The sequence below is a fragment of the Toxorhynchites rutilus genome, chromosome 3 (assembly GCF_029784135.1).
Source record: "Toxorhynchites rutilus septentrionalis strain SRP chromosome 3, ASM2978413v1, whole genome shotgun sequence".
Lineage (NCBI taxonomy): Eukaryota > Metazoa > Arthropoda > Insecta > Diptera > Culicidae > Toxorhynchites > Toxorhynchites rutilus.
In genome coordinates this window covers 81,682,662-81,702,604 of record NC_073746.1, presented here as the reverse complement: position 1 = coordinate 81,702,604, position 19,943 = coordinate 81,682,662, and the positions used below count along the sequence as shown (strand labels likewise).

Sequence of the window (19,943 nt, the reverse complement as noted above, 5' to 3'; positions counted from 1 at the left end):
CGTATATATAACATCATATGCCCTAAAATTTGGTTGGCATATAATGCGCCTAACTGGCATATGCATGCAAAAGTGGAGGCCATATACATACATAGCAAATGCTTACCGAATTTGTTTGGATGAATATGCAACTTTGACCGGCTATAATAGCGACTAGTGCCATACTCATATACGATTTATTACAGACATAGAAAAAAAAACAAATGGCGCAAAATATTTTCGTGAAATGTTTATTATATATTTATATATTATATATTTATTATTGAGTATTTATGTTTGTAGAAATAATAATTGTTTGGTTAACTTGTGTTGGGAGTGGAATTTAATGTTTAAAATGTTTAAAAACAGATTGATGTTTGGTGAAAACTGCTCCGTTATGGGTTCGAACTCCGGTCGTCTGGATTATCATCCACCAGCTATCTCGCGCGGCTATCTGCAATTTAATTCAATAGCGGTTAAATCTTTCGAGTGCATCAGCATTTCATTGACATTTCAATATGATGTAATATGTCCTTTATTAGGATCTAATATGATTTACTGTTTCATGATTTTCTTCAGCATGCAACACGATTTACTCCAGTACTGAATCGATTGAAATTATACGCTTATACGACACACAAACTGCATCAGCGTAATATACGCATATGATGCGGATTAAATATATTTTACGACAATGTACATCATAAAATTGATGTTTATTATACCGATATGCGACTTAATTTGATAATGGTATATAAAATCGAGTTTTTACATTTTATGCGATTTCAAATATACACGATACATACTTTGATTGATATTATATGTGATTATGATTTATTCGGATTTCTTGTAAGACTTGGCACGTGCAAAATTATACGATTTAATGTTTGCTGGGTAGGCTCCTCCCACTCGCTCTCGATGCAAATATTTTACTCGTCGGGGAACGAAAGAATCGATTCCACAGCAAAGCAATTATATGAGAGCAAAGATTGCTTTTACGAATTGGACAAACAGAACCCGGAATTTCTGTTTAAATAATGGATTTTGTAAACAAATCAATTCTACACGGTTGTAAATCTTGTATGTGTCTACCAAATGTACTTACAGTACGTACACCCGCATTTGTAAAATATTGTAATATTGTAAAATGCCCCAATGAACATTCCACAATCAATTGAACGAAAATTTTAGACATCTCTAAAATCAAAACTAGACATTATTTTTGATCATAGTTCCATATAATTTTTATGTTAAGTGGAAAACAATAAATTAAACTCATTCGTTTCAAAGCAATATCGATAGTCCTGAAAAGGACTGGAAGGGTTTAATGGGTTTGTGGAATCTGCTGCTTAGTAATGTGATGTTTCAGTCGATGCTTCTTTCCAAGGCTTTGGTATCTTCGGCTTCTGTGCGTCAGTTTGCGAGGGTTTCGTTGTCACCATTACGGCGAGCTCAACAACGGATAGCGGGTTTGATACACTGGATGTTGTCATGTAGAACCTTGCGATACGCTCTTCCTTTACCGAGTCCTTTGTCTCCTTTGCCTCCATTACCACATCCAATTGTATTGGTTGATGAGAAGAGGAATACCACTGCTGCTGCTCTTCACTCGTTGTTGTCCGTTCCACGTCCGTTGTATGAATGAATGAGATCCACGAATGCTCCTTCCTTTTATATCATTTGGTATGTGTGAAGTAGGCGCCTCCTACTCATTCGCCATGCAGATATTTAGCTTGCCGGTGAACGAAAGAATCCAATCGGGTGCGAAAAAGAAATGACGTCAATTTCGACCAATCAGGACTGAGTATCTCTGTTTGGATAGGGGTTGAGATTTTTCAATTATTCGATAGTTAGTTACATGATATATACTATTATATTCAATTTGAAAAATTGTTATAGAGTGCCGAAATCGTTTGATGCAAAAATATCATCAATCCATCATGAAATGAATGAGCAATAAGCGTTTGAAATTGGACATTATTCAGGATGCGATCGATTTTCGTTTTTCAATTTGTACCCCAATATGTTCCCGAAAGACGTAATCCTACGTCAAAATTCGTTATATTTACTAATTATTTCTCTCAGTGTATACTTGGGATTGTCTGCTTGGAAAAGTTTGAAAAATGAAGGAAAAGTAAACAAGTGACACAGATAAAAAAGCAAGCGAATGACACTGAGCCAAAGCCCTACTTTTTTGGACGATATTTTCAGCCAATAGTTAGAATTTTATGGAAATAATCCCTCAAGAATTCACATGCGCTATCATACTGAAATATCTTCACGTATTTCATAATATCTACAAAGTCTTCACAAAATCAAATGTCTTTACAGTAAGTCAAATGTGTTCAAAATGCAGACGTGTCTTCAAACCTGGCATCTCTGGTGTGAACGCAAGTGATCAATAATGTAACAAATTACATTACTGAAGATACTTACTTAGTTTAGCACTAAGTAAGTATCTTATCTTACCTAGTCCTAAATTTATACTTACCTAGTGCTAAGCGTAGATTTGGGAAGTAATAATATTTACATCATAAACAGAACAACTTAGTTAGTACGACATGAAGTTACACATAATTATTCTTAAAGATAACCTCAAGATTAACGAAAGGTTTGAAAGGACATTGAAAGGACAAAAGAGGAAACTGGAATATTAAACGTAAGGTAATTTTTTTTATGAATTCCTGAAGTAGTTTTAAAGATAATTGTATTTGTAGGATTTTTTTAATCCTGTTTATAAATAAACAGATAATTAACTCGGAAACTTTCCTTTTTCCTCACCATCTCAGATGTATATTACCAACAAGGCGATTTTCATAAATATCTTCACAATCGAACTTATCGAACGATAATAAATATTCATCGAAGACAAATGAATCGTAATGGCGGGTTTATATTAGGGAGATCTATAGCTATAGATGGATTTATTCACGAATAAATATGATACACTTATTCGAGGAAATAAAACTTGAATAAATTCAGCACATGTAAACGCTTGTGAATTTCTCACTGGTGAGCAATCACTAAAGCTGGATGCAGTTCTTCTTCAGGTGAATAAATTCACCGAAAATATGAATATATTCATTATAGAAGTTCACGCTAGTGTAAACGGTTGATGCGATTTCTATAAATCTCATCATATTTCTTCACATGAATATATCACTAGTCTAAACTCACCCTAAGGGTGGGTCTTTCATTTGAGAAGATTCAGGAGTGAAGCAAGCAGAGTAAAACATTTATCTGGTTCATCGTACTGGTTGAATGTATTTTATTATTCAACTTAATACAAATTTCAACTCGTTAGACACTAAATGCATTTTCAAAATATGCACAATGCATTTTCATCGCAGAGATTTTACTACCGCACAGAATCGAAGAGGAAAAAAAACTTCACAACTTATTCTCGGCGTAAAATCGCACGTGTAGACAGTGCAGCCAAAGTAATCGTCAAAGCAATCAGAACCACAGCAACGACGAGTGACTATATCTCATCGTCGTCTAGTACAACATCTATAACTTTCAACACAAACGACCTTGTCATGCGAGTGAAAAGATATGACGGCATCGCAGGCGAGAAAAAAAACTTTCGCTTTTCAACAAAATTACAGTCACGAAGCAGCAATGCTATGAAAACACATTCGATATCGTTGTTTTTCCATGTAATGGTTGGAATACTCGCCATTTTGTCAACGAAATTTCCGCCGACTTGCACTGCGGTTAAGCGTATTCTAGAGCTTGCCACTCAGAATGCATTCAAGGTGTGTTATTTGACATAGAAATCTCAACAAAGTATTAATAAAAAAATGACGCAAGTAATACGGTTGAGACGGCGAAGTTCCTTCACGAACGTTAGTGCCATTTAAGAAGACTAGGAAATTTATAGTAAATGTAATTTGTAAAGGGTCAAAATTAATAAATGAACAGTTCTGCGATTGAACCCATGGACGTTCGTTTAGTAAGAAAACGTGAATGTTCGAAAGTATTTATAACAAAAAACCATTTTGGGCTAGACGAAGCTTGCAAGGTCAACTAGTGTTGAATAAAATTGAAACTGAACTTGACTTTGGTAACTAGCTGTGCTTGATGCCTAACAGCGTTGCATAAGAAACATCATGTCAGCTGTTGGGTCATTACTGTGGAGAGACATAACAGCAGAAGTCAGTTTTCGAATTGGCAATCCGATCTAGATTGAAATTCGTATTCCGAAATCCGTACGAGATTCAAACCCAATCGACATACACAAAAATGTTTGTTTGTTTCACGTTTTACGATAAAATAATTCATCCATATTTGTGAAGCTATTCATTCTTTGAGTTTCAGATTATTTAAATTTGAATAAAAAATATTACCGGACCAAGGAGTAAGGTTGTACTCGGATTACAGATTGCAACATTGTGCTAATTTGTAATCCGATCAGATTCCAAAATAGAGATGAATGGTTTTATATTTTCTAATGACGAGTTTTAGTGTAAATATTCGGAAATTTATGGAAAATGTTACGGTGAGAGTCAGGGTGCTCATACACTGTTTGACCGAAGCCAAATATTTGACTCTTTTTGACAGATAAAATTTGGTCAACGTTTACTGATCAAATATATTCTACACAAAACACGACAAGCAAATATTCAATCATTGGATGCCTAAAATATTTTTTCAGTCTGTTCTTCGAACCTGTCGGTACATGGTTAGGTTACCTTGGATATTTCAGTTGATTTTTTTTCCATGTTCGGTGTTTGATATTGTTTACTACTGTTTAAAATTGAAGAGTGGCAAACAAAATAGTGTTTGTACTGTAGACTCGTGTTCAAAAAATACAAATTACACTGTTTCAACGTTATATTATATTTTGAATGTATTCTCTTCGGATGATTTTCTCAGACTCTCAAACGGTTTTATAATGGAGGGGAACGTCACAGTCAGGGGTGTGTACATTTCGGGGTTGACTCTACTTGCACATTCGAGGGGTTGTCAAAAGTTTTGTTTTTCTTTCTCTTCTACGCTTACAGCTCGGCCATCCTGCACAAAACCTTTTAAACAAATCAATATTATGCTTCATCTTCTTCTAGATACTCTATGTCTTCATATTCAATGTCGGAGTCTGATGCCTTGCCTTCTGCTTTTTGGTAGAGTCGCATATTTAAAGGGTCGAAAATTCCTTCAAAGCGAATGTTGGATACTTGATAGTTATCTAAATCCCCTACTACATAACGATTCCTATCGAGTATATTTTTAACTTCATACGGCCCTCGGAATTTCGGTTTGAGTTTACTTCTTTCTCCTACCACATTCATTCGTCTCAACATAACTAGGTCGCCTACTTGGTATTGGGTGTTCTTCGTGCAATGGCTATCGTACGCGCGTTTGTTGTATTGTTGCTGTTTACGCATACACTGGCTTGCCTCTTCCCGTATTCCATCCAAGTCTCTAAAGGTTACATCGATTTGATCCTGTAAATATTGAGTCAGATCACAATCTATCCTCCTTTTCTGATCCACACCGAACATCAGTGTTGCGGGACTTTTCCCAGTCGAACGATTAACCGTGTTGTTTAACAAAAACTCTACATCAGAAAGCACTGTATCCCAACATTTACCCGATTCTTCAACCATCTTACTAAGCAGCGGAACTAATGTCTTGTTGTACCGTTCAACTTGACCGTTTGCCTTGGGACAAGCCGTAGCGACCTTCACATGTTTCACTCCATGATCTTCCATAAACTTTCCAAACGCCACAGACGTAAACGCCGAACCTCGGTCCGATACCAAAACTTTCGGCGTAGAATATGCGTAAAAATAACCCTTCAACGATTTCATCACATCTTTTGAGTTCGTAGTTTTGGTAGGATATAGCTTTATAAATTTTGTAAAAGCGTCAACGACGGCAAATATGTGTTCGTTTTTTCCTTTGCTCCTTTCTAAAGGTCCAAGATGGTCTATATATAGCACTTCAAATGGCACCCGAGGCTTCTCCACGTCGAATTGATTTCCATCGAACCGTTTATTTCTGGGATTATATGCAATACACGTCACGTCCTGTACTTGCTCACGCATTTTCGGATCCAGTATGTTCGTCTGATCAATTCACACACTTTATCTACTCCAAAATGGCCCATATGATTATGAAACTTATTGATAATCGAGGGTATCATCTGCTCAGGAATGTAGACAAGAGATCTGTTACTCACAACTTTATACAATATAGCGTTTCGAATCTCGTAATCTTTCGTTGGTCGAATATTCAAAGCCTCCTTAATTTTTGTTACATCAGGATCTCGAAGCTGAGCAATACACAAAGCGTTTTCGAAGACATTTGAAGAATTATCGTCATCTACCAGGGTAAATACGTTTGAGCGAGATAGAGCATCCGCATGCTGCATTCTTGTTCCAGCTCGATGAACAATCTCGAAGTTGTATTGTTCAAGGAACATAGCCCAACGAAAGATCTTTGGGTTGATATCCCTTTTTTCTAGGGTTTGCTTGAGAGAGTTGCAATCCGTGACAATCTTGAATTTCAAGCCAAATAAATACGTGCGAAATCTCTGCAGGCAGTAGACAATCGCAAGGATTTCAAGTTCAAAACTGTGTAGCTTTGATTCCGCCATCGTGGTTTTCCGACTGTGGTACATTACGGGGTTCATCAAGCCATCGTCACTTTGTCGTTGCAGCAATACTCCACCGAACCCTGACGACGACGCATCTGTATGCAGCTCGGTTTCGGCAGTTGGTGAATATATGCGCAAAACTGGCTTAGAGATTAGTGCGTTTTTCAAACATTCCACGGCCTGGATGTGGTCAGCGGTCAATTCAAACTCATTATCTTCCTTCATTAATTCGTAAAGTTGGCCTGCTTGTACGTTAAAACCCTGAATAAACTTCCTGAAATAATTCATCAATCCCAGGAACCGTTCCAGACTTTTCCGATTGGTTGGTACAGGAAAATTTCGGATAGATTCAACATGTCTGTCACTGGGCTTGATTTGATTGCTTTGCACGTCGTAGCCCAAATACTCAATACGAGTTTTTACGAAATGACACTTAGCAAACTGTAAATCCAAATGGTTATCAGCAAGCGTCTCAAGTACATTCCTTAACGATTCGAAGTGTTCTTGTAACGTATCGGACGCAATGAGCATGTCATCAATAAACACTATCACTCGTCCTTCTTTAATTAACGGATTCAACACTTTCGTGATATACTTTACGAAAACAGCTGGTGAATTTGCGTATCCAAAAGGCAAACGATTGAACTCGTATTGGCCATTATCAGTAACAAATGAAGTGTACTTCTTCGATTCTTCTGACAGGCTAACGTGGTAGAACCCATTCTTAAGATCGAGCGAAGTAAAGTATCGTTTTCCATGAAGTTTAGCAACTTGATCTTCAATTACTGGCATAGGGAAATGATTCCTTTCAACTATTTTATTTAAAGGGTTATAGTTCACGCACATCCGAAATGTATTATTCCTTTTCCGTGTGAGTACTACCCGTGAAGTATAGGGAGAATCGCTTTCTCTGATGATATTTTGTTGAAGTAAATCGGACACAATTTTATCAAGTTCGCTTCTCTCGAAGGCGCTGAGTCGCTGTGGCGAAGATGAGAAGACTTTGTTCTCCTTTAAACGAATATCTGCTTCGAACCTCACTAAAAGCTTTTCTGGCCTACTTCTTTCTAAATAACTTTGCCTCACTAAGCTCTCCAACCATTCTCGACAGGACAAAGTCTCTTTATCATCTCCTACATCCAAATTCAAACGCGCAACAGAATCAATATCCAACATACACGTTTCATCGATGTTAGCAAGCGTAAACCACTCGTGATCCAAAGTAGAATTGATATCGTACGGCACGAAACGAAGTCGATGTATGTGATTGTTCTCTAAGAAACTTCTGCCGAGAATAACATCCACCTGCATTGTGTCGTTTGGCACTACCAAGAATCGCACCCGATAAACTGTTTCCAATACACGCAATGTTGTACTAAACTGACCTATAATTTGCGCTTTCGAGTTGTTTATTCCAACAATTTCTTCAGTTGCTGCGCCCAGCAATAAACATTTAGGCAATAATCTTATTTTAATTAAATTAGCATAACTACCGGTATCGAATAAAGCCATTGCTTTGATACGTTCTCCCGCAGCATCAATTTGCACTTGTTGCTGTGATGATTGATTGACCGTCAGTTGGCTGTCCGTACCGACCTCATCGAAGATCGCATTCGTATCCGATCGCCTCATTCCATCTGGTTTTGTAACTGCCACCTGTTGAACTGCCTGTTGCACAAATTCTCTTCCCCGGCAAATGTCGGATGAATGTCCCACACGCTGACATCTGTTACACCGCTCATTACGCTGTGGCCTGGGGCATTCTAGAGATTTATGCCCTGATTCACGACAGTTGAAGCACACTATATCTGTTGTTGAAGGACGCAACACGGAATCTGCTTTCGATGGTCTTGGAGCAGCTTGAGGTATCATTTCCATGTTTGACGCAATCCACTTTATGTGCCTCAACAACTCGAGTGTTGATGTGTATTGTTTTGCGAGAAGACTGCTGTACACTCGATCATGACGAAGTCCTTTTATAGCATACTTCAGCGTGGCTGATGCACTGAAGTCACCTTTCTGTGCGATGGCATCTACTCGGTATACATATGACTCGTAGGATTCTCCTCGTTCTAACTTCACTGCTTCCAGTTCACGGTGAATGTCAGCTTCATCATACGTTTCGGGGAAAGCAATAATGATTCGTTTTTTGAACTGACACCAATTAAATATGGACTCCTCCTGACGTCGGTACCAGTTAGCTGCCGCTCCCGCCAATCGAGTTGAAGCATACAACAAGCACACCTGCTCCGACCATCCATATATGATGCGAAAATGGTCGATTCTTCGTAACCACTTGCCAACGCCATCTCCTTCAGAATATTCCGGAATCAATCGTCCAACGTCATACGGATGTAAAGCCACGCTTTGAAATCGATTTTCCCCAACGGAACTTGTGTCTTCGATCGATTTTACATCGTGTTGTTCCTCTTCGTCTCCATCTTCTTTTTGTTGATCTACATTTCGTTTCTCGTTTCCATCATTCTCCGCATCGTAAAATGGCGCCTCCGTTTGAATAACCGTTTCGCTTTTCGTCAGCTTAGTAGCCATTTTTCGCGTCAATGGCATCGTCGCTAATATCGTCGAAATTGTTCTTCTCAAGAGATTATCCGTTTTACCATCGTCCTCTTCGAGAAGTGCCGGGTATCCCACTTCTGAAACTGTAGACTCGTGTTCAAAAAATACAAATTACACTGTTTCAACGTTATATTATATTTTGAATGTATTCTCTTCGGATGATTTTCTCAGACTCTCAAACGGTTTTATAATGGAGGGGAACGTCACAGTCAGGGGTGTGTACATTTCGGGGTTGACTCTACTTGCACATTCAAGGGGTTGTCAAAAGTTTTGTTTTTCTTTCTCTTCTACGCTTACAGTACAAATATCAAATCAAACCTTATCTGTCAAAAAAATATCAAATATTTGACCTCCGGGCAAACAGTGTACGGCCACCTTCAGAACTACGCGTTTTAACTATTTAAACAATTTCAAATAATGATTTTCATTTGAACTTTAACAATTCAAAACTATCTTCGGACTTGCTTATCAAAAATCGATCTAATTGCTCCGTATTACGCTAGATGTCGACTCTGTACCTAAGTCATAGAGAATTCTACTACAGATTTAGTAACCTGGTTTACAAAATATTTGGGTTAGTGTAGTTTTCGAATGTACTGTCATGCGAATGACGCAAAAAACAGTACGGATTCGATTGTTTGTATTGAGCAAGTCAACTTAGTCATCACACGACTTGGCTACGCAAGATTGGATATATATATTTTTAACGCTGGAAAATCTTTACAGTGATTTTTTAGTGAATCACGCGAGTAGAGGTTTGTACTTTTGTATTGGCCAAATTATATGCGCTTGAATCTTATCGCCAGGATGGTAGTTAAACACCACGTGAAGGGTTGGGATGATTTCGCCAAGCTAGCCGAAAGCCTTCAAGGTAACGGCGAGCCGGTACATGTTTTCTTCAAAGGCGATAAGGACGAGAAGGGCGAAAGCTGGTGCCCTTATTGCGTGAAGGGTAAGAATCGAACGTAATGTTGAACTATTAATTATTTGGCATGTGTGATTCAAATTCGATCTAATTATATAAGATACGAGGTTATCGGGAATTCCCCAGCATGCATTTATAATAAGTAGATTTTATACTTTTCTTTTAGCTGCTCCTGTTGTGGATGAGGCTTTGAAATTGGCCCCTGAAACCAGCCATTTCATCACGGTAGAGATCGACCGTCCATTGTATGTACTTTGATAATTTTCTTTATACTGCAAATAATCATTGTTCTTTGCTTCATTTCAGTTGGAAGGATTTGAACAACCCGTTCCGCAAAGATCCTCGCACCAATTTGGTTTTCTTACCGACATTGCTGCGCTGGAGATCCCCTCAACGTTTGGATGGTGAGCGAGTTTCCAACCAGGATTTGGTGGAGATGCTTCTCTCGGACGAAGACTAATGGGAAAGTAAAGTAGTGGATATCCTGATTTTTGATGTGCATATACTATTTCGCTATCAATTTACTGACAGTCATTACATGAAATGTGCGATTGACAATTGTGTTTCCAGTAGAATAATCTGACTTTAGTTTATTGTAAAAAATACATTACGACCGGAATGTTTATTTTCGTCTAATAGTTGCTCTTATATTTCTTAATTTCAATCATGATAACATGGATATTAACAAGCTGCGATCGAGCACTCGGTGTGAGGAGTTTGTAAAATTTGTGATAATACTGAACTAGTTGCGCTAAAGCGAGCTGCAAAAGTTGGGATCCTGTCACAAGTGAAGGGAACGAGAGAAAAACCTCTCTGTTTAGGTCCTCTAACGATTTCTTCCAATTCGAGGAAAAATTCGCCACCAATTGGAGCGATCGTCGTTCTTGACGCTTGTATTCATCGGTATGTTCTTTTTCCAACATCTGCTCGCAGTCCTTCACATACTGGATTATTCCGCCGAGATGAGGAGCCAGAATCTCCTCGACATATTCGGCACTTCGGGTGCTCAGCAGCTCTCGGAATGCTTCTGCTTCTTTGGAGTTGTCCCGAGTTCGTTCCATCAGCACGCCTAGGACTAGATCGTAGTTGTTAATCAGAAAAATTAACTGTTCCTTACGGGTGGTGAAAATTGCCGCCATGCGAAGCATGAAGCATTTCACCTCTTCCTGCAGTTCCAACAAGAGATGACTGACTAGCTCATTTGGGAAGTTTTCCGAGATACCAACGATAGCGGCCGAGAACTCCGCATAACGTCGCGTGATCTGTAAGAACAAACACGCTTTATTATAGTTACAAGGGGGATTTGTGGATACTGACATAGTGTGGGCCAGTTTCCTTCGGAAATTTGGTTGGATCGCACTCCTGAATGCTCTGGATATTCATTCTGAAAACCTGCTCGAATCGAGGCCAAATGACAGTCTGTAAGTTATCCCAATACCTGAAAAGCAGACAGTTTAGTTCGTTCTGTTTTTTTGTGCCAATTATGTATTTAATGATTACTTATCCAACGCCGGAACACATCGCTTATGACACATCAATTGATATCTCAAACAAAGTTGGATGCAAAGGAATAACGCAATTGTGTCGTAACAATCCTGTACGAATAGTTCCAGATTTTTCTGTGTAAAAAAATGGGAGGTTTATATCTATGATAAAACCGCAAAGTTGACGTAGGACTACCGTTGACTTGGAATCATTTGTTAGTATTGATTGAATTAGTGTTGTATTCGTACCCGCTTTTGTAGTGCGTGTTACAAAATAAATAACTGTGCCCTACGAGTCGCGCCCTTTCATCTGATACCCCATCATATGGGTAGAAGAAATTCAGAAGAAATGTAGTCTGTCATTTTATAACGGCAGCCATATTGGATTTCCATTTTATATAAATAACTGCCTCCTACTAGTGAAGTCCTTTCATAAGATACCCATATTGATGGGGTTTTGAAAAAATACATATTTCACCATTTTGGGGTCACAGCCATTTTGGATTTGCATTTTTCATAAATAACTGTGTTCTATTAGTCAAGCCCTTTCATTTGATACCTATATTGATGGGGTTTTGACGAAATTTGTTTGTCTGCCATTTTGTAACGGCTGTCATCTTGGATTTCCATTTTACATAAATAACTGCGTCCTACTAGTAAAGTCCTTTCATTAGATACCCATATTGATAAGGTTTTGAAAAAATACATATTTCACCATTTTGGAGTGACAGCCATCTTGAATTTCCATTTTACATAAATAACTGTGTCCTACTAGTCAAGCTTCCATTTTTATGGGGTTTCGAGAAAATACGTAATCCGTCAACATTTACAACCATCCAAACAGCTAAATAAAACCGCTTAAAAAGCAGCATGGGAAACATATATTTCTTCCGCACTGCCGCAGTCCACGGTTCGCCAGAACGAGCGTACGATCCACGGTTTTTCACCAATAAGCCGGCTCTTAAAAGAAACACGGTTCTTTCATGAACCGCATTTCTTTTTTGAACCGAGGTTCTCAAATGAACGGCTCTTGAATGAACCGCGGTTCAAGAAAGAGCCACGGCTCATAAAAGAACCGTGGGTCTTTTCTGAACCGCAGTTCATTTAAGAGCCGTTCATTTGAGAGCCACGGCTCATTTTTAAAGAACCGTGGATCGTACGCTCTTTCTGATGAACCGGCTCGTGAGCGCTCGCCCATCTCTAGTGTAATGTTCAGCTACCGTCTCAAATGTTCTGCCGACAATGTCTACGTCATCAGCGAAGCTATTTACTGATGAAAAATGTTATCAAGTTTAGTCACTTGACCAACCACAAAGTTTTTGGGTTGGGTTTTGGGGCCCGATTTCCTTTACTCTCCTCTTGGGTGATTTTTCGATTTTCAAAAAACTCAAACTTTGACCGCTTTGCGCCACTCTCCCTTAAGGCCGATTGAGCTGAAATTCGGCATTTTTTCGTGTTTTTTTGAGGTGGTGAACATTTTGTATAGGGTAGCTTTTTGAAATTTTAGGGTCGATTTTTTCCCATACATTCATTGGCACCCTAATGTACATGGTATAAGATCAGATGAATAAAAATGAATTTGATGTCAAAATATGTTATAAGTTTTATTACATTTGATTTGAAATAAAGAACTACAAAATGTCTTCGTCATAACACCCACTTCAAGAAACCATAATATAATTCCTTTATTGAGTTCATCATTTTTACATTAAGTTCCGTTATTCTTTTATGCAGAGATTTGAAATATCTTACAGCTGCATATTTTTCATGTTCAGTTTTTTTTTTTTTTTGTAGTCATGTTATTTACATAATTTTGTACACGTCAAAGCATCATTAGGGAAAAATTATTAGCAAAAAAAAAAACCCTAGGAATCAAAAGCGTTTAACCTACTTATACTAATATCACAGAACTAAGGATATAATGCTAATATAAGCGGATTAGCGGAAATTGTACAAGATAATCTGAAGGTAGACGCCGATCTGTTAATGAAGCATTGGATACTTTCTAGTTCTGCGATGTCGTGAAGTTCATCCGTAGGGAACAATGGAGATAGATCTAGCATCATTTTTAGTAATTGATTTTGTTTCACCTGAAGTCGCTTGAGATGTGTTTTCGCACAGCAACGCCACACGGGAGAACCGTAGGTAAGAACTGGACGAAAAATACATTTGAATAGTAGTAATTTGTTGGCTGTCTGTAACGTCGCCCTACGGTTGATGAGCGGATATAAGGATTTGATAAGCATATTAGACTTTCTGATACTCCTGTTGGTGTGTTCATGAAATAGCAATTTTTGGTCTAGAGTTAGACCAAGATATGTCACTTCTTTCTTCCACGGGATTGGCGTTCCGCAGACTTTTATCAAGGATGAGGGAAGGCGATGTGGAGCGCGTCTTCTGGTGAAGAAGATAGTTTGAGTTTTACTCGGGTTTATGTTAATTCGCCACCGGCGTTGGTACTCCTCAAGTGCGTTTTGGGCGTGTTGGAGCTTGGTAGTCACAATAGTCGGATCATCATCTGTTACAAGAAATCCAGTATCGTCGGCGAAGAATACGTAGTTTACTCCATCTATCATCGCAATGTCACTAGTGAAAACATTGTACAGCGTTGGACTGAGAACTGATCCTTGCGGTACTCCAAAGGGGATGTTGTGTCTTTCAGAAAGTGAACCTTTTACAGACACACGAAAGTTCCTATTTGTGATGAAGGAATGTATGATTTTAATCAGATATAAAGGACAGTTGGACCTGTAAAGTTTATGCACAATAGCCGCCTGCCAGACCGAGTCGTATGCTTTCTCGACATCTAGCAGAACCATTCCTGTAGATTTCTTAGCCGCAAAACCTGCTCGAATGTTGTTGGTCACACGCAGAAGTTGTTGACAAGTTGAATGTCCATGTCTGAAGCCAAACTGTTCATTTGGGATAGTTCCCGACGCATCGAGATGAGTGCTGAGACGTTTCAATACTATACGTTCCAAAATTTTGCTGAGGCTGCATAGTAGGCTTATGGGCCGATAGTTGTTCGGTAACGTGATGTCTTTATTTGGTTTTGGGATAGCTACGACAGTCGCATTTTTCCATGCGCTCGGGAAGTACACATGTTTCAGACAGGCATTGAAAATTTTGCAGAGAAACACGAGGCCTTTGCGTGGAATGTGTTTCAGCATGATGTTGCGGATACCGTCGTGGCCGGGCGCTTTTCGCTTCTTCAGTCTTTGAATTATTCTTTTTATTTCTCCTGGTGTGCACAGGGTATCAGGATCATCGTGGATGTCGTTCATATCTGTAATTTCCCTGATCGAGCGATTGACTTCAGCCGTTACAACGGGATCACCGATTAGAGTATTCATGTGTGAATTGGCAAATGTTGTTGCCAATACACTAGCTTTTGCGTGATTTGACACCAACAATTGGTCGTCACACCGTAGGGGAGGCTGGTACTTTACGGTGTTTCTCAGATGTTTGCTGATTTTCCAAAATTTTTCGCTACTATTGGTTAAATTCCGTATTGTTGTACCGAAGTTCCGATATTTGTAAGAAGCGATTTTGTCTCGAATCTTGTGATTCAGTTCCTCAACGATTGTTCCGAGAAAGGGGTCTCTCGTGCGACCATACTGACGCCGGCGGGAATTTCTTAACCGTATCAACTGTTTTATATATTCAGGGAGCTCTTGTTTTTGAGGTGATCGCGTAACAAGAGGAACCGAAATGTTTTCAGCATCCGCAAGTGACGTAGTGAAAACATGTATAGCGTCGTCGATTGTTTGTGTTGAGTTCAGGTTGCTAATGAGAGGAGATGTGACATCCAAGTTCCGATGAAGGAAGCTGGAGTACAATCTCCAGTCAGCCCGACGATAGTTTCTGTATTGTTGTCTCTCGAAGTGGAAGGAAGATTCTGCATTTATGGTGAATAATATCGGGAAGTGGTCTGATGATAGTTCTTCGAATACTTCAGGTAGAGACATGCTGATTAGATTGTTGGATAGTACCAGGTCTAACGTAGATGGACAGCCCCTTCCTAGTGGAACCCGAGTGAATTTTTGTGGATGATGAATATAGAAATTATGGTTTTCACATACATTGTGCAGCAAACGACCAGCTCCATTTGTCTTACTGCAGTTCCATGATCGGTGCCGGGCATTTAGATCACCTATGACGAAGAATGGTTCATCATAACGAGTGAGGATTCTTATGTCTTTTTTGAAGCGATTGAGGACAGTTTTGTTACCAGATCCAGGGAAATATGCAGCAATTATGTGCACGGGGGAAGTACCCGTTGTGATTGTTACTCCTACTGTTTCTATAGTGGAGGTTTGTAGATCCATCTGGACGAATCGTAGACCATTGCGTACGAATACTGCCACTCCTCCTCCACGGTTGGTATCTTCGTTATTTCGGTCGACCCTCACACAGGTGAATTGCTTGTTGAAAATCGAGATTTTTGAGGTTAGCCACGTCTCCGTTACTACTGCTATATCTACATCGTGTCTTTCCAGGAATTCGAAGAATTCGGTTGATTTGTTTCGAATGGAACGACTGTTCCAGTTTAGTACTTTCAGGCAGTTTCTATTGAACATTGTAAACATACTTAATCATGAGCTCGGACAGAGCTGCGAATTGCATTGCTTTGGAACGACAAGCAGAGAGACGTTCAAACATTTCTTTTGCCAGGTTCAGGAACTCGCTGGCAGTGAAGAGGTCATGATATTGAGTATTAACGTCAGTAGAAGTGTTAGATTTCAGAACGTCAGCGAAATTGTAGTTCTGTTGGACGAAAGATGAGTTAAACGTTCGGGCTCGGGTATGTGTCATGGTTTTATTAGCCAGTTGTTCTCTACGTTTCTGGAGGGCTTCGATGTATTGCCTTCTTTGTGGACATCCTTTGTAGTTGGCAGTGTGATTTTGTTTGCAATTGGCACAACAGATTTTTTCCCGTGGGTTATTATCTGTTGTTAGATGTGAGCGTGGTGGTAATCTGCATTCGGAGGTTAGGTGCAATTCACCACACTTCACACATTTGGCTTCAAGGTTGCAGTTTCTCATCCCATGTCCAAACTGCTGGCATCTGTAACATTGTACAGCATCCGTATTTTTACGATTGTAAAAACGCCAACCAACGATCACGTTGAAGAGCGTTTTGGTTTTTTGCAGTTCTTGTAGACGAATTGTTCCCTTCGTGAAAGTTAGGAGGTATAGCGCATTCCCTCCTCTGTTGGAAGTATATAACATTTTGACATCCAGTGGTGTGATTGAATTATTTTTTAATTCCTCTTTAATTTCCTCTAGCTCAAATTTATGTAATCCGTATAGGACGACTTTGATGGGTGTTGTATCACTTGTACCATGTGTGTAAAACCTGGTATCGCTTGATTTTAGCGCATTGCAAACAGTAGTAAAACTCTGTTTGCATTTTATTTGGATCTGGATTCTCTCCCTGCCCAGTCTTAATGTGTAGTTTCCTGGACTAATACCCAGCGATGCCATTGTTGAATTCAACTCCACCACGGTTTTGTTATACACAATAATAGGCGGACAGCGAACTTTTGTTTTCGGATGTAGTTCATTTTTTTCATTTATCTTATCTACATCAGTAGCACCTCCAGCATCAGCAATATCGCCGCCAACAACAGCATCTTGTGAGTCGTCGTCCATAGTGAGAATGTCGAAAGTGTTAAGCGTTGGTATGTTTGCTTCGGAAACATGTTGATTGCGGTTCCGAGTCTGGGAAGATGGCTGCAATTCACGATATTTGCGTTCATCGCCCGAGGAGTGATGGACATTGTTGCCCAGATATTGTTGTTCGTGTGACGTCAATAGACTGCCAGGAGTAGAATGGATTCCCGTTGGGGTTATGCTCACTTTAGATTTATCATAACTTCTGCGAATCATCGTAGAAACAGGGCCATCCAACGGTGAACCCCCACTCGCGACGGTCGCGACACGACCTTTAGCTGGTTTACCCAGAATGGATAGTTTTTTATCTCTCTTTTCTGTTAATTTTATTCAGATACAAGAGCGCACACTGAAGATGTGTTTACCGCTTGACGGTTTGACACAGACTGTATAACACCCACTTTACGTTTGAGAAATTGTTGAGTAAACATCGTTTGCCAACAAGCGTTGAGCGGGAATAAATTGTCTTTCTCAAGAATCAAGAATCTCAAGAATCGCTTACAAATTTCTAGAAGACGTATTATTACGTTGATCGCACTTAATCAAAGAAATTACAAAGAATGTATTTGATCGCAGTGTTTTATAAACTCTTTCGCTTCAAAGTAATATTTAGTTCTAAGAAGAACTGGATTTGATTCGCCGAAAACAAAATCCCTCGTGTTGTGCGTGATGTGTGACGACTGTAACTTTTTTTCAGAACCACTCTGCTGCTTTCTTTGGCTTTAGTGTTTTTGGCTTCTGTGCAACGTTTTTTGATGGTTTCTTCTTGTTGCTCACTATCTTCACAGTAGTTGCTTTGAGTTTTTCTGCAGCGGCTGCTGTTTTCATCTCCCGGTAGCAGCAGATTCAACAAACTTGATTGGATCCTTTTGAGGAGCACAAAAAGGACCAAAATAAACGTGGCACTTAACGCGTTGGGATAATGCTAGACATTTCGCAATTATTCAATTGTTTATCACAAGAAAAATAAAGTTTTACTTATTGTGATAGATGCGTAAAAATATTTTCTATCAATTGATGCATGCATCTTTGAAATCTATTAAGAAATGCTTAAATTATAAGCATTCGAAATCTTTCAGTTTTTCCTACATGTTCAGTGTATAGATTTTAATTTTATCTCCCATATATTTTGGTTAGACGTAGTCCTACGTCAAAACTCATAAGCTACAAATGAATCAAGTTTAACATTAAACTCACTATTAGGAGTCCCATCGTTTTGCCCATGATCTGATTGAACAGTTCCTGCGCTTGCGAACCTATCACGATGAAGAACTCGGTCACGAATAAATACTCACGACAGGCGTTGTCAACCAAAGCATACTGTTCCGACCGGAACAGCGCTTCAAACGGGTAGCGTATTTTCTGCTGTGCGTGGGGTACAATAATTGGCGCTTCCAGCTGCTGATTCAGTACATCGCCTCGATCTCCAATCGAGAAAACGGTGCTTTTGTTTTTCAATGAACTCGTTTTCGAGAAGATACTTCTGGTAACGGTGTCCTCCAGGCCCATCAAATCATCTTTCGACACTGCCTCTTCGAATTTCAACGCCGCCAGTCGAGTCGAATAGCTCTTAAAGTAGCTGTAGTAAATCTTGGCTATCGTATCGATGTACTCGTTGCAGATTTCCTGCGCTACCACACGTTCGTGGGACAGGATGAATTCGAAGAAGAATTTGTACTTCAGCATTGCGTTCTGTGGAATTTGATAATTGGTCATAGGCTTCCGGAATTTATAAATCTGCTCCATCAGATAAACCCTCAGTTTGCTCATTGCTTTGATTTTCAACTTTTGCAGCACATCACTAACATCCTGGGAAGATTTCGATTCTTTAAAGTTGAGTTCCTTCATCAGGGTCAACTTGTGGTTCAGTTCATTCAAATGACTCAAAAATTCCTTCTCGGTAACAGCCATATCCATGATGGTGCTTATGGAAAAAGAAAAATCACATTCAACTATACAATGAATATCTCACAATCCGGTGCATACTTACGAGATCATTTCCTCGGGGATCGCCATATCCTCAATGAATTGAGACAGCTGGGCACGAACCGACTGCCTGTTCGTCAGCTGAACCGACATGGAAACGGATTTTTTCTGCAGGGTCGTAATTTCGGTGCTAATGTTGTTCAGTGCGTCCTGTATGTCCATCAGCATCGATTCCATCCGTTCCAGTATGTTCGAGGTGTTCCCGATCTGATTGTGCAGATTGGCAATGTTTTGACTTTCCTTGATGTAATCTTCGATGGATCGATTTTCAACTTCCTTAAATTCCTTCTCGATTTGGGCCGAATACTGACGTAAGTCGGTTCCCGTCTTGAGAATCTCTTGAACTTCATCGTCCTCTATTTGGTTGCTTAGCGGTGGAACGCAGGAGGACATTATTTCTGTGAATTTTAAAATATTTTCTCGAGAAAAGTGATTCAACTCTTAATCCACGTATCGTACTTTGTTTTGATAATAAATGTAAACAATTTATGCTGCATGGGCACAAAATAGCGGAGAGTCAGTTGAAATTACTTGAAATATTTCAACAAATCATAGTTGTATTTTTTTCAAAGGGAGTCAGTTTCGAATATGAAACATATGAGGGGCTTAGAATGAAAGGGGTGTAAGTGATTTGATCGATTTCTCTACATCGACTCTCTCTCTTTTGCTCATAACTTCGCAGCAAATACATTCCCAACTGTTTTTCACAATGTGG

The 19,943-nt window shown here is 39.3% G+C and overlaps 2 protein-coding genes across 2 annotated transcripts; one reads left to right on the top strand and one right to left on the bottom strand.

The window, feature by feature from the left end:
* Window positions 1-9,775: 9,775 nt before the first annotated feature.
* LOC129778167 (thioredoxin domain-containing protein 17) lies at window positions 9,776-10,718 on the top strand. The gene is made up of 3 exons (XM_055784902.1): window positions 9,776-10,109; window positions 10,249-10,327; window positions 10,389-10,718. The coding sequence occupies exons 1-3, from the start codon at window positions 9,941-9,943 to the stop codon at window positions 10,540-10,542; spliced, it is 402 nt and encodes a 133-aa protein (XP_055640877.1). The 5' UTR covers window positions 9,776-9,940; the 3' UTR covers window positions 10,543-10,718.
* On the bottom strand, window positions 10,648-19,704 carry LOC129778166 (vacuolar protein sorting-associated protein 52 homolog). The gene is made up of 5 exons (XM_055784901.1): window positions 19,233-19,704; window positions 18,440-19,166; window positions 11,583-11,701; window positions 11,400-11,520; window positions 10,648-11,344 (listed from the first exon to the last, which is right to left on the bottom strand). The coding sequence occupies exons 1-5, from the start codon at window positions 19,619-19,621 to the stop codon at window positions 10,715-10,717; spliced, it is 1,986 nt and encodes a 661-aa protein (XP_055640876.1). The 5' UTR covers window positions 19,622-19,704; the 3' UTR covers window positions 10,648-10,714.
* Window positions 19,705-19,943: the final 239 nt, after the last annotated feature.

What these genes read in the sequence shown, in the direction of transcription:
- LOC129778166 (XM_055784901.1), bottom strand. Translation starts at nt 19,621, where the DNA reads ATGTCCTCCTGCGTTCCACCGCTAAGCAACCAAATAGAGGACGATGAA. An exon ending in TGTGTTCCGGCGTTGGATAA is followed by an intron (nt 11,521 to 11,582) that starts GTAATCATTAAA and finishes TCTGCTTTTCAG; the next exon opens with GTATTGGGATAACTTACAGA. An exon ending in AGGAAACTGGCCCACACTAT is followed by an intron (nt 11,345 to 11,399) that starts GTCAGTATCCAC and finishes TTGTTCTTACAG; the next exon opens with ATCACGCGACGTTATGCGGA.
- LOC129778167 (XM_055784902.1), top strand. Translation starts at nt 9,941, where the DNA reads ATGCGCTTGAATCTTATCGCCAGGATGGTAGTTAAACACCACGTGAAG. An exon ending in GTGCCCTTATTGCGTGAAGG is followed by an intron (nt 10,110 to 10,248) that starts GTAAGAATCGAA and finishes CTTTTCTTTTAG; the next exon opens with CTGCTCCTGTTGTGGATGAG. An exon ending in GTAGAGATCGACCGTCCATT is followed by an intron (nt 10,328 to 10,388) that starts GTATGTACTTTG and finishes GCTTCATTTCAG; the next exon opens with TTGGAAGGATTTGAACAACC.